The sequence below is a fragment of the Oncorhynchus gorbuscha genome, linkage group LG12, assembly GCF_021184085.1.
Source record: "Oncorhynchus gorbuscha isolate QuinsamMale2020 ecotype Even-year linkage group LG12, OgorEven_v1.0, whole genome shotgun sequence".
In the NCBI taxonomy this organism is placed as follows: Eukaryota; Metazoa; Chordata; class Actinopteri; order Salmoniformes; family Salmonidae; genus Oncorhynchus; species Oncorhynchus gorbuscha.
Genome location: NC_060184.1, coordinates 55,811,286 through 55,824,613, shown reverse-complemented (window position 1 = coordinate 55,824,613; position 13,328 = coordinate 55,811,286). Strand labels below are relative to the sequence as shown.

At 40.2% G+C, this 13,328-nt stretch overlaps 2 protein-coding genes across 3 annotated transcripts in view; one reads left to right on the top strand and one right to left on the bottom strand.

Moving 5' to 3' along the window:
• mpp7a (MAGUK p55 scaffold protein 7a) overlaps window positions 1–3,958 on the bottom strand; it is a 288,163-nt gene extending 284,205 nt beyond the window's left edge. For both annotated transcript variants that reach the window (XM_046292386.1, XM_046292387.1), the window contains exon 1: window positions 3,771–3,958. The gene's annotated coding sequence lies outside the window, so the exon portion shown is untranslated. The remainder of the gene's footprint in view (window positions 1–3,770) is intronic.
• Window positions 3,959–10,006: 6,048 nt separating this feature from the next.
• LOC123991138 (WW domain-containing adapter protein with coiled-coil-like) overlaps window positions 10,007–13,328 on the top strand; it is a 47,806-nt gene continuing 44,484 nt past the window's right edge. Inside the window, 3 exon segments of the mRNA XM_046292384.1 lie at window positions 10,007–10,260; window positions 10,439–10,472; window positions 11,206–11,398. Of these exon segments, the coding sequence (XP_046148340.1) occupies window positions 10,220–10,260; window positions 10,439–10,472; window positions 11,206–11,398 (268 nt within the window). The 5' untranslated portion in view covers window positions 10,007–10,219.

The following is a 13,328-nucleotide window of genomic DNA, read 5'->3' as shown; positions in this document are numbered from 1 at the left end:
GGAATCCTTCTAAAGAAACAATTATCTCACTGTCTGGGGGAAGACTTCTTGTATTGTCAGTAGACAAAGTTTAGGCTAGTCTTATAATTCCAATAAAAAAGCTGCTCAACTCCATTACTATACAATTACAGTATTAGCTATGTAACACTGTTTTTACAGTAGTTATTACAGTGTTACTACACACAGGTATAAGAGCAACCTGGGTGCATTTCAGTTGGTAACATTAAAGCCAAGAAGTTTAGGTGAGTCAAGGGTGAAGCCCTTCTACAGTCACCGTCTGATACCCAGGAAGGGCATGCAGCGCCAACGGAACATTGTAGACTAACTGGGATCCCCAGAAATCTGGCCAGGCTATAGCTTTCTAGCCGTGGGATGAAGAGGGTGATCTGAGCAGCCCCAGTCAGACCACAGCCCTGCCATCATCCCCTGGTTTGGCCTAGTTCTCACCCCCTGAAGCAGACCACAAACCACATTATGAAGGCTAGGCTTGATCATTGGTTGTATCCGATGTACATGTGCAGGATAGACTACTCATGACAAGACCCGGGGAATTTCAAATAGGGTTAATTGGATTCTAAAGCTAAAAATAACATAACATGTGATAGCAAAGCTAAATCAAACTGACTTGTTGAATTTAAGTTTGTCCTGTTTTCATTGATGTATTTCAATCACTGAAAAGTATAGCCAAAGGTGTAGCCCAGTCTCCCACTGTAGCCCCTCCCCTGTGTGAGTGAGAGGTGTAGCCCAGTCTCCCACTGTAGCCTCTCCCCTGTGTGAATGAGAAATGTAGCGCAGTCTCCCACCGTAGCCCCTCCCCTGTGTGAGTGAGAGGTGTAGCCCAGTCTCCCACTGTAGCCTCTCCCGTGTGAATGAGAAGTGTAGCGCAGTCTCCCACCGTAGCCCCTCCCCTGTGTGAGTGAGAGGTGTAGCCCAGTCTCCCACCGTAGCCCCTCCCCTGTGTGAGTGAGAGGTGTAGCCCAGTCTCCTACCGTAGCCCCTCCCCTGTGTGAGTGAGAGGTGTAGGGTGCAGACAGCTGTGTGAATGAATGACAGATACTTCTCTCCTCAGACAGCGAACATAAAATGCCAAGATTTACAGCAGAGGAGCTGAGGAGTAAACACTTGGCGACCAGTATAACAGCCAAGGCCAGGGAGTTTCCAGCTGAACAGTACGAGGATGGAGGAGTAGTATTCTGCAGTCTATCAGCATTTAATCGTCTACATATGACATCAAACTGCGGTGGAGCACCGGAGGTCACTCAAACAGAAAAATAGGAGGGCTAGTGGACCAGGTAAACATTCTGACGCTTTAGCTAGCTACAGATATATTAACTTGCTAGTAGGTTTGCTCTAGTTAGTTAATATCTCTTCTTGACAACAAAATTAAGTGGTGGAGCTATCAGAACAAGTGAGAAGTTAGGAATTACAAAAGCAAATTACAAAAGCAAATCAGACTTGGGGGGACAAATTCTCCACATTTCTGAAAAATCACGGAGGGTCTATCCCAGCGCCATCCCATCTGCATACAGAGTACCTTCCAGAGCTCTATTCACAATATGGACAGGACATCAAAGATGCTGTACAGGGAAAGGACATTTATATTGATGAAACGACCGAAGCATTTGGAAGATGTGCACTCGCCATCTTACTCCAGTCAGTGGGTGAGTGACCCGTTGTAGCAAACCTGGCTTTCTTGGACAAAATCAACTTTACCACTGTGTCCCAAGCTGTCATTTCCTGTGTCAACAACAGTGGAGATGACTTTAGCAATGTGTAGGCTTTTGTAAGCGACTCAGCTAGCTACATGAAGAAGGCTTGGAGTACCTGACTTAAAACACGACCCTATTAGAAACGGCCAAGTGTGTCCTGGACCTTTGTGAGCTTCTGAGGGAACACAAGGCCCAGCTGAAAGCCCAGACAGTGCTCATTGTGGAACATAGCATGGAGATAGTGGCTAACCTGACAAAGCTGGAGGAAACCTCTGTGCCAACAGCCCACAACATTGCCAGCAAGCTGGAGGACCTGCAAATGCAGTTTGAGTATGGCGGAACAGCTGGGCCTGATGACTGGCTCCTTCATACAACTGAGCTGCTGGGGAAGCTTCCAGAGTTGTTCCAGTCTGCCATGGCAGCATGCTCAATCAAGCTGCAGACTGTGCTAGAGAAACCTTTCCCTGTTCACGTCACTAACTGTTCTAGATCCAGCCCAGGTGGTAGGACCAAGGACATTAAGGACTATGTCCATGCCATCCCTGCTCAGAGTCAGGTGTCTGCAGAGGAGTGGCAGAATGGACTGGTGGGCAGCTAGGCAGGCCAGGATTCCAGCCTTAACTCACATTGCAGTGATATATTTCTTTTTTCAAAGTATAATAGCATTGAGCACCAAAAAGCATGTCAGTCACATACACACCCACCCACCAACTCTACCACTCTTTCTGTGATTTGGTTTGAAGCAATTTGATAATTGTTCATTAATGGAACGAAGGGACAGAATTGTTAATCTAATCGATTTGGTGTTTAAGTAATTATAGATGGATTCAATGTATTATTTTGATTTATATGCCTTTGCACTTTGTTGATGATGCTCTATGTATTTATCTATCATATATATTTTTCCATGAGGAAACACTTACGATAAAAGGATCATATAAAGGTTGAGTCTGTGTAGAGGTTATTTTTGACTGAGCTTTAGTAGAAGGATAACCGTGTGTTCATTGTCATTTAATACACAGAATTAAGCATTTATTTACGTAAAACCATGTTCCCCATGTTATTAAATAATGTTACAACACTAGAGGCCAAAAAAAAAAACTATCCGCATATTTTCAGCAGAAATCGCCAAATAATTATTTTTTTAAATCCACGCAGCTTCCGTTTGGGTTTGCTGATGACCCGGAGCCCAGACCCCCACCCAATCACGCCGTCTTTCCCCAGACTAAACTTTGATAAAAAAAAAAACAATATTATTACACTTTACAACTTGATGGAAAGTGTTATCCATGAATCCAATACTGTACAAACAGACAATGACATACTTTTATTTGCCTGACCTAAATACAAGTGCAAATACTGGTGGTGTTTACATTTCGAACACCTGCTGTCACCCCGAACGGATGCAGGTGACATGATCTACATTGGTATATTTGCCTAATATGGCAGAGACATAACCCACTAAATACCTTTGTCATTATCTACCAATAATACAACGAACAGAGCAAATGCAATATATAACTAGAATCCTAACGATTCGAGTCATTTTACTATCAACATCGCGACTTGCTCCGACTTGAACTTGCTGGGTTGAGAGCGAGCCGAGGTCTATCGTTGAAGGAACTAGCTCGCTAGTTAGCTTCACTATTATTTAAATAAAGATAAAGGATCTAGCTACCATAACATGTATTGTTTCGTTTGTTTAAGTGCTTATTCCAGACACGGAAAATGCCACAAAATAAGTAGAGGTTAGCTTGAAAATACGGACTACTTGCCTCGCGCTGTCAGTGACAAGCTCCGTTTCAAAACACTTGGCTCGAGCTCAAGAAACGGCTCCGTAATTCCTTCGCAACCGCGCTTGCTAGCTAGCGATGGCTAACTTTCTTTCAGAAAGCACAGCTAAACTCTCACATATTTCAGATATACATCTAGTTAAGAGATGTGAGCGCATGTAAAACACAATTTAGCTCATTTCTTAACTAATGTTAACTTTGCTATGAGAGCAGCTTGCAAGTTTCTTTCCCATGCAACATGGAATCGTCAAAATACAATATTACTCACTCAAGCTTCGTTGCGTTGGTGCAAATGTGCTCACACTGAGGTTGGCACTTTAAAAGATCACTTCGGGATAGAAACTGCTTTGCAGCCAGCCTTAATTTGATCTTGAAATTCTAGACGGAGACTTTCTGCCTGTTTCAATATCTCATCCTTGTTCTTTCTCTGTCTGGGACGCGAGCCTTCCACAAAGAAACGCCCAGTGCCATCCTCATTCGTATTCCCGTTTTGGGCGTTGCCAGTTGTTCATCTGCACATTTTTATTGGTTCTCTCAAGTTATCAATCACCCGCCAATGCCTGCTTCTCTTGCAACAATGTTCGAATAAGAGAAAAAGTACAGTATTCAGACTAAGTCAATAATACTGTATCTCATTTGGATATTCGCCATGTTAACTTTAAGGTATACTTCAAATTATTTATAAAGGCTTTATAAATAAATTATCCATAAATGTATTCTAAATATGATAAAGTATACATTTGGATTCTCTAATATTCCTATATCAAATATTATACTATTTATCATAAAAATGTACTTACTTATTCTAATCTGTGTGTAAGCAGAGTTTGTTTACCAGTATTATGAAGATGCTTAAAACAGGGGTTCCTAAACTTTTTGGGCCCACAACCTCATTTTGAAATCTAAAAATGATCGTGACCCCACCCATGTGAAAACAATTATGCGGCCTAATTAATAGCCAACGTTTACTTATTTTTATGGCAGTCAATTGAAAAACATTCCAACAGTATTTCTGACTGTCTTCTCAACTTACCATCACATACTTTTAATGTGGGGCAGTAAATTGACATTATGTCTCTTATCTCGCCACCACTTATGAGATGTGTGTGCTTGATGCAAGTCATGCCCGAGTGTCTCAAAGTCAGCGGGCGTGGTCTACAGTACGCACCCCATCTCTGCTTTCACATCCAACCTGGATCGGTATATGGTTGTAATGCAGATGAGAGCACTGAATCCAGCTTCACGTATATACAGTATGAGCTAGCGAAGGGTAGCCTACCATGAGTTTTATGGTGCTTTCAAGACATCTGGATACTCGGAAAAATACAAGGTCAAATCATGACGTCAGTGATCTTTAGGTTGGAAAGTCTGAGCTCTAGAATGAGGCCCGATTTCGCGAGTTGAATTCCGAGTTGGATGACCGTTCCGAACAATTGTTTTCAACTCAGAGCTCGTTTCTTTCCGAGTTTATCGGTTTTCTTGAACGCTCGGGGAGTTGGAGATTTCCCCGTTCGGTGTTCCCAGTGGGTTGAACGCGGCATTAGTGCTCATAGGGAGACGGCAGGATATTTAATCAATTTGAGTCCCTTTGGGCTGCTCTCCGCCCGGTAATAGATGGAGCCCCATCTGTGGAAAAGGCCACCATTCGATGCCATATATAATCTGTTTTTCGTCAATATAGTTTAGCAGCAAACTGAACATCACATATTCCGTTTCATGCTCGGGAATCGTGGGACAGAACAATATGTCCTCGTGAATAGCATCCCCTACATGTAGGTTGTAGCAAACAAAGTCCATGCATATGCATCTCGACCCTCACAGCTAAAGTCCATTTGGAGATGATAAACTGGGGAGTTTGAATCGTTCAGGATGAGTTTCCTCTTGATTGCTAGCAATGGCATATCTTATTCGTTTAACAGTGTTATCTGAGAAAGGTATTGATATGAGATTATGTGCCTCTGCCTCCCCACACATTGTTTTCACCATATCAAATGCGGCCGGTAATATCAGTCTACAATATTGTGTGGTTTCATTGCGAAGCGGACCAAGCCATTCACTGTGGGAATGAGTCAAGTGCGACCTTTTCCCATAATCTAAGGGAACTCTGGTTGAATTTTAGATTTGAGATACAAAGAAGATCTTATAATATATCTATATATTTTGGTATATATATAGAAAATCCACTATATATATATATATATATATATATATAGTGTATATAGTGTTTTTTTCTTCTGGATTTTCTAAATTTTCCCACTACCCTATTTTTATATCAGTTGACCCCACATGGTGTTGTGACCCCTGGTTTGGCAGCAGTGGTGAAAATGGAATTAAGTAAAAAATACTTTAGAGTACCACTTAAGTAGTTTTGGGGGGTATCTGTACTTTACTTTACAATCTATATTTTTGACAACTTTTCATTTTACTTCACTACATTCCTAAAGAAAATAATGTACTTTTTACTCCATACATTATTCCTAACACCCAAAAGTACTTTTTGAATGCTTAGCAGGACAGGAAATTCTTAAATAAAAATGTAATTGTACCTTCTGGTTTTCTTAATATAAGGAATTTGAAATGATTTATACTTTTACTTTCACTTTTGATATGTATATTTTATCAATTATATTTACTTTTGATACTTACATATATTTTAAACCAAATAGTTTTAAACTTGAACTCAAGTAGGATTTTACTGGGTGACTCACTTTTACATGAGTCATTTTTTATTAAGATGTCTTTACTTTTGCTCAAGAGTGACAATTGGGAACTTTTTCCACTACCAGGCATGATATCAAGAGGAATGATATCAGGCTTTTTGCTCTCTGAAATGTTCTGTGGATTTATTAGGAAATATGAGAAGAATGAGTTGTTTTGCTTTGCTTGATTTAGGCTTCTTCCTGTTCTATATCTCTGTTATTGGTTTGTTTTAACATGCCCAAGCTAAAGGTTATCAGTGAGACTTGCACATACCTGCCCCCTGAAGAATTTAGCCTTCCAGGATTAGCTGGCCTTACTATTTCAAGCTATTTATGTATTGCTTATACATACATGTATTGGATGTATTTGTTGCATCTTTAAATCCCTGGCTGCAAGAAAATGCAATTGAGGTGTTTGTGACATGCCAACATTGTCTCAATCTCAGTGCAGAGAAGCACCAATCATAGGCAACAAGTGTTATTTTCAGATGTACCGTACCATAAGAAAAGTTGATCTATGGCGCCACCTGGTGTTTTTTTAAATAGAGATCACGTGGATTGTTAGTTAGTTCTGGCACTTACAAGTAGGCCTTGGCCTAAATACTCATAATTTTCAACGGTCAAATAAAGATTAAATACAGAAGTCGTTTTCAACATCCCTGCTAGCCTACGATCCTGTATTAATTTGGAAGAAGAGGAGCACTACGTGATATTTGATTATTCAAATCAAAGGTCTAGGCCAATTGTAGCCTTCAAGCGCTAGTATTAGAGTACATGAATGGGAAAGCCCCATTTAAACAGTCAAAGGGGAATATAAAAAACAAGCTACCTTTATTAATTAAAGGCTTGAAATTTAGATGAGCTTTTTTGAAACAGGTTTACAGTAAAACACATTGACACGTGTACACTAATGGCTTCTATCTCTTTACTTTCACTGGATGGCTCAATCACTTTCTAAAGTGCTACAGTGCTTTCACAGACTTATTTGTTGCTGACCGAGTCCACAACTGACCAGAAACAGTACCAAAGAAAACCTTTGTTATTTTATACCCAAACAAAACTGTAGGGTGGTTTCAATAAACGAATTGGTCCCCCAAAGACTCCCTCTACAAACACAAACTAGCCTATTTATTTGTATGTAATTGCTTCTTCTATTAACCTTTTCAATCATGAAAGTGTATTGATGCAACATTGTGTAGAAATGTTTTCACTCCTGTTAAATGTATGCTGATTGTCTTAACCAACAAAGCATTAAGCATTGCATGAGTCTACAATCAGCTTGTTCTAGAAATTAATCAACAAAGAGAGCTTCATACTGTGCCCTCCTGACCCATAGTCAAAATGCATTGTGCACCAAAGTGCTGATGCACATAGCTTCTTTTGTCCATGGCCTTTAGGCTCTCTCTTCATTCTGACCATGCTAACAATATGTAAATGACCTTGTTCTGGACCTGGGGACTGTGAAGAGACCCCTGGTAGCATGTCTGGTGGGGTAAGTGTGTGTGTCAATGATGTGTGTAAGTTGACTATGCAAACAATTTGGAATTTACAACACATTCGTGTTTCTTATAAAAACAAGAAGTGATGCTGTCATGTTTGTCATTTATTATCATGTCTTGTCCCTGTGCTCCCCATTCTATTCGTTTCCCTCTGCTGGTCTTATTAGGTTCTTTCCCTCTTTCTATCCCTCTCTCTCCCCCTCCCTCTCTCACTCTCTCGCTCTCTCTTCTCTCTATCGTTCCGTTCCTGCTCCCAGCTGTTCCTATTCCCCTAATCATCATTTAGTCTTCCCACACCTGTTCCCGATCCTTTCCCCTGATTGGAGTCCCTATTTATTCCTTTGTGTTCCGTTCCTGTCCTGTCGGTTCCTTGTTTAGAATTCACCGTGCTGTGATTGTGTATCGCCCTGTCCTGTCGTGTTTTTTGCCTTCATCAGATGCTGCGTGTGAGCAGGTGTCTCTGTCAACTACGGCCTGCGCCTACCCGAAGCGACCTGCAGTCTGTGGCCGCTTCTCCTGTTATTTCCCCTCTACAGACTAGAGGATTTCTGTTATTCCCTGTTTGGACTTGAATAAACTCTGTTTCTGTTAAGTCGCTTTTGGGTCCTCTTTCACCTGCATGACAGACGCAGTCAGTTTTTCCTGAACTGTTAGCCAAGAAAGACTGGCATGCATATTCCTTTTATTAGCCCTCTGATTACAATGAAGAGCAAGATGTGCCACTCTGTTCTGGGCCAGTTGCAGCTTAACTAGGTCTTTCTTTGCAGCAGTTGACCATATGACTGCACAATGATCAAGATAAGATCAAATTTGAGCCTTCAGGACTTGGTTTGTGGAGTGTGGTGTAAAAAAATGCAGAGCATCTCTTTATTCTAGACGTCTCCCCATCGTTACAACCATTGAATCTATATGTTTTGACCATGGAAGTTTACAATCTAAGGTAACACCAAGTAATTTAGCCTACTCAATTGGTTCAACAGCCACACCATTCATTACCAGATTCAGCTGAGGTCTAGAACTTAGGGAATGATTTGGACCAAATACAATGCTCTTAGTTTTAGAGATGTTCAGGACCAGTTTATTACTGGTCACCCATTCTGAAACAGATTGCAAGTCTTTGTTAAGGTTTTCAGTGACTTCATTCGCTGTGGCTGCTGATGCGTATGTAGTTAAATCATCAGCATACATGGACACACATGCTTTGTTCAATGCCAGTGGCAGGTCATTGGTAAAAATAGAAGAGTAGAGAGCCTAGAGAGCTGCCCTGCAGTACACCACACTTTACATGTTTGACATTAGAGAAGCTTCCATTAAAGAAAACCCTCTGAGTTATGATAGATACAGTAGCTCTGAATACACGATATGGCAGAAGTTGAAAAGCCAAACTGTTTTCTCAACAAAATGTTATGGTCAATAATATCAAAGGTTTAACTAAATCTAACATTACAGCTCTCAAATCTCCTTATTATCAATTTCTTTCAACCAATCATCAGTCATTTGTGTTAGTACAGTACATGTTGAGTGCCCTTCTACATAAGCATGCTGAAAGTATGTGTAGTTAATTTGTTTACAACGAAATAGCATTGTATTTGATCAAAAATCATTTTTTTTGCTAAGGGCAGTTTGCTAAGAGCTGTCAGTACGTGAGTACGATGGCCACTGTTCGTTGTTGGCATTGCATGCCTAAGTTTGCCCACTTTGCCAATGAAGTAGTCATTAAAATAATTGGCAACATTAAATAGTTTTGTGATGAATAAGCCATTTGATTCGATGAAAGATGGAGTTTAATTTGTCTTTCTGCCCATCATTTATCCAATGTTATTTTTTCATCATTCTTTATATCATTGATCTTGATTTCATAATACAGTTTCTTCTTATTTTTGTTGAGTTTTGTCACACAATTCCTCAATTTGCAGTAAGTCAGCCAGTCAGATGTGCAGCCAGACTTATTAGCCACTCCTTTTGCCCCATCTCTTTTAACCATACAGTCCTCATCATCCTTAGAAGTACAGTAGACAACAGACTGTACAATAAGTCACAATATTTGTCAATTCACTTCCACAAATATCCACCAAGTGTAACAAGATATCCACAATCGAAAAAGGGAGAATCTGTTTCAAGTAGATACTCGAATTACTAGACATCAACTTCTTTGAAAGAGTGTATTTGTGACCAAAAGTAACAGAAGTACCAGTAGCTACTATATATTTTTGCCGATGTTATTTAATTGGCAACCGGAAGATGGCGGCCGAGTTTAGCCCGACAGTTTCCCGGATGTTGTGGTGGGAGGGAAGCGGGTGGTTTGCAGCCTGAGCTTCGCTTTTTGGTAGATAGGGGCAGTTGGTGTTTGCGAGTGGGAGATGGACCGTGAGCCCTCTTCTGATTAGCGAAGCCGAAGAGCTCCTCAAAATAATCAGAACTATTGAAATAATAGACGAGAACGGGTTGCTGAAATAAAAATACAACATATAACTTAGTCAATCTTTCACATCCACTCCACACACACTAACACGGCATTGATGGTAATGTATGCAAGGAAACAACCGAGACTCAGCGATGGGTAAATAGCTCCTAACCTTACTTCTATTCAGAATTTCCTTCTTAGCTTTGACAATCCGCCATTTTTATTGAAACCAAAATAAGTAGACATTTATGGCAGATATTCAGCTGTTGCTGACTATTGTACAGTTGTTGTTTTTTAACATAAATCTTTACAACCTGTTTCTTTATTTTTTTAGGTGCAACGACCGAAGGGATTCACAGCCCTACCAGGTAATTGTTAATGTTAGCTAGCAACAAATAAGATTAAAATGGATACTCTAGTGCAGGCTTCCTGAACACTACAGGCCTCAGTGCGGAAAATAAATCGAAAAGTAGCCAATTTCCTTTGAATTTGAACAAAAAAAAGAATGCTCTGTTTTGTTCTCATAATTATGACCGGCAGATCAAACTTCGCCTTATGAACACATCTACTAGCGAGTTTTATTGGAGTTCAGTTAGCCTGTTAGCTAACGTTAGCTGGAATCCCGGCCTATTCGTAATATGTCACAGTAAGACCAAAGATCAGAAGTATGTAAACAACGTTCAGTTACCAATTTGCACAGCCATCTAAATTAGTTTATCTGTGCAATTGAATAATTATACCTAATTATATGTCAAGACACAGCACTTGAACTACCACGGGTCTATTGATTTCATTTGGTGGATTTCAAAATGTGTCGTTTAACCCAGCATTTAGTTTATTCTTAAATGCGCAGGGTTTAGTCTATTTCCAATGCCCATCCATGGAGCCATTATAATAGCGTGTGACGTACTACAGGCACAGCTGATCTAACTACAAGATTAAGTCACGACTTTTTGGAATTTGCAAGACACAAACACTTTTTATTGGCAATGATATTTGGGCACATTATTAATAGATTTTGGTCGATCCGTTCTAATTGAGCATTGCTCTGAACCGATTGCAGTTCCAGAATCTAACGTTATTGATGTCTGGTGTTTACAGACGCTCAAATACTCGTCGAAGAGTCACCCCGGTGGTGATCATCGCCATGACAAGATGCGAGACACCGCAGATGCCACTCCTCCATGTAAAATGTATCGTCGATCTGACAGTCCTGACAACAAACACATCGATAACTCGGGGCATGGCAGGGCAAAGGCAGTCCACACGCACCGGGCCAGAGAGAGGGATGGAGGTGAGAAATATGTCAAACGATCTTGATTCAAACAAGCCATTTATTTGAAGTAGCGAACCACCAGTGTCTGACTTAATTTATCCTTTGGCTAATTTGACTACTGATTTGTCTGCAGCCTTAATATGTTAAACTGAACGATATAGCCTAGGATGATATAGCCTACACCTATTCAGAAATACTGCTATGTTGCTAATACAACAACAGTAGGCCTACTTTCTCTCATTAGGTTGCTTTTCTGGATCTGAAGCACAAGGCAACAGTTATGACTGAGAAGTAGTGTTTGGTCACATGCCTTAAATCGATCTTTAATAGTTTGGTGTGGTTAATTTGGCAACCATTGTTGTGAATCTAGTAGGCAGACAGCTAGCCACATTTCTCAAACTGTTTAATGAGACAGTTATTTACCTGTTGCATTGTCAAACATTAGTCGAATGGTACTTCATATCTAGGATAGGGAAGACGAGACAACGTTCTGAGTTCTGTGGTGAAACAAGACTGTCAAGTCATGAAGGCTAGTTGGCAAATGCCAACTCAGTAAAGTGCATCTCCTTGAACTAGTGCTTCAGTTTACAAATGCACAATATTAGATGAATAGTTCTGTCAACTATTTGCTTATATTTGATTAATTCGGGTAGCCTCTGTAAACATTTCCTTAACTATCCACTAGTCTTTCATTGTAATATTATTTTGGTAATAGTATTCAAACACACCAACTTTGGACACTTGGCAGTGACATAACAGCATTATAGTGTGCAAGCTTCATTTCCCATTGTTATACTTCTGTTTTGCATCTGGTTAACTCTAGCTGTGCATCATTCTTTAATACATCTTCAGATTATTTAAGCTAATTTACAGGTACTGTGATTACCGAACCCACAGTTTGCTACGTTTTGGGGTCACGTTTCGGTACAGCGGGAAAATGAAATTTCCAACAGTTACTTTGGTAGATTTTTAAGAAAATACAAAGTGTTATTCCTGATTCCATATATGTTCATGAATCATAATGCCTGATGAGAGAGCAATCAGGAATAACAACACTTTGTATTTTCTTAAAAATGAATGAAAACACATGATTACTCAACAATAAAATAAAGTGCAATATGCATGTGAAATCAATACAAACATGGCTCAGACATTGTATAGGCGTATGCTATAATGTTTTCTTACGAAGATACAAATATGCACACTTGTGTGACTCATAAAGCGGTCGTGTCTGTAGCACGGGATTTGTAATTTCCCACTCAGGGTAATGTGATGGACTGTCACTGTTAAGTAGCACTCTGCAGTCCATCTGCAGTAAGCACAGTGCAGGGTGCATTGGCCAATTCATTGACAACTTTAGCTTTAGCTTGTTTATATAGAGCGGGTACTACCTGTTTGCTGAAATGGTTGTAAGAGGACGAAGTTTGTAACATGGCTCGAGCACCTTCACGAGGTGCTGACACCCCCTATTCTTCTCAACCACAAGAATGGGCGCATATCCACAGGAGGAAACATACCGATCGCTCTTGTAATTTCATGGTCAGAATCGGCTGTGTGAATGCAGAGGGGTGAAGTTTTTTTTTTGCCTTTGTCTTGCTACAGTGGTAGGGGTACTGGGTCGATGTTGGCGTAAGTGTGTCAACTGTTTGAGGTGTCGTCAGCTGCATAGGCTATTTTTGGTGAGCAGTGGCGACATATTCTGTCCATCGCCGTTGAAACCAAAATGTTCCTAAATTGTAGATTTTAAACGATGATGGAGAATCCTCCTGGTTTATTGAACCCACCACTCGCTATAGAACAGAACTTGTTCCCCGCTGTGCCTCACAAAAGGACAGTTTGAAATGCTATAGTTGTTTTAACAATGCTGAATTAAAATATAAACACAACATGCAACAATTTCAATGATTTTACAGCGTTACAGTTCGTATAAGGAAATCAGTCAATTGAA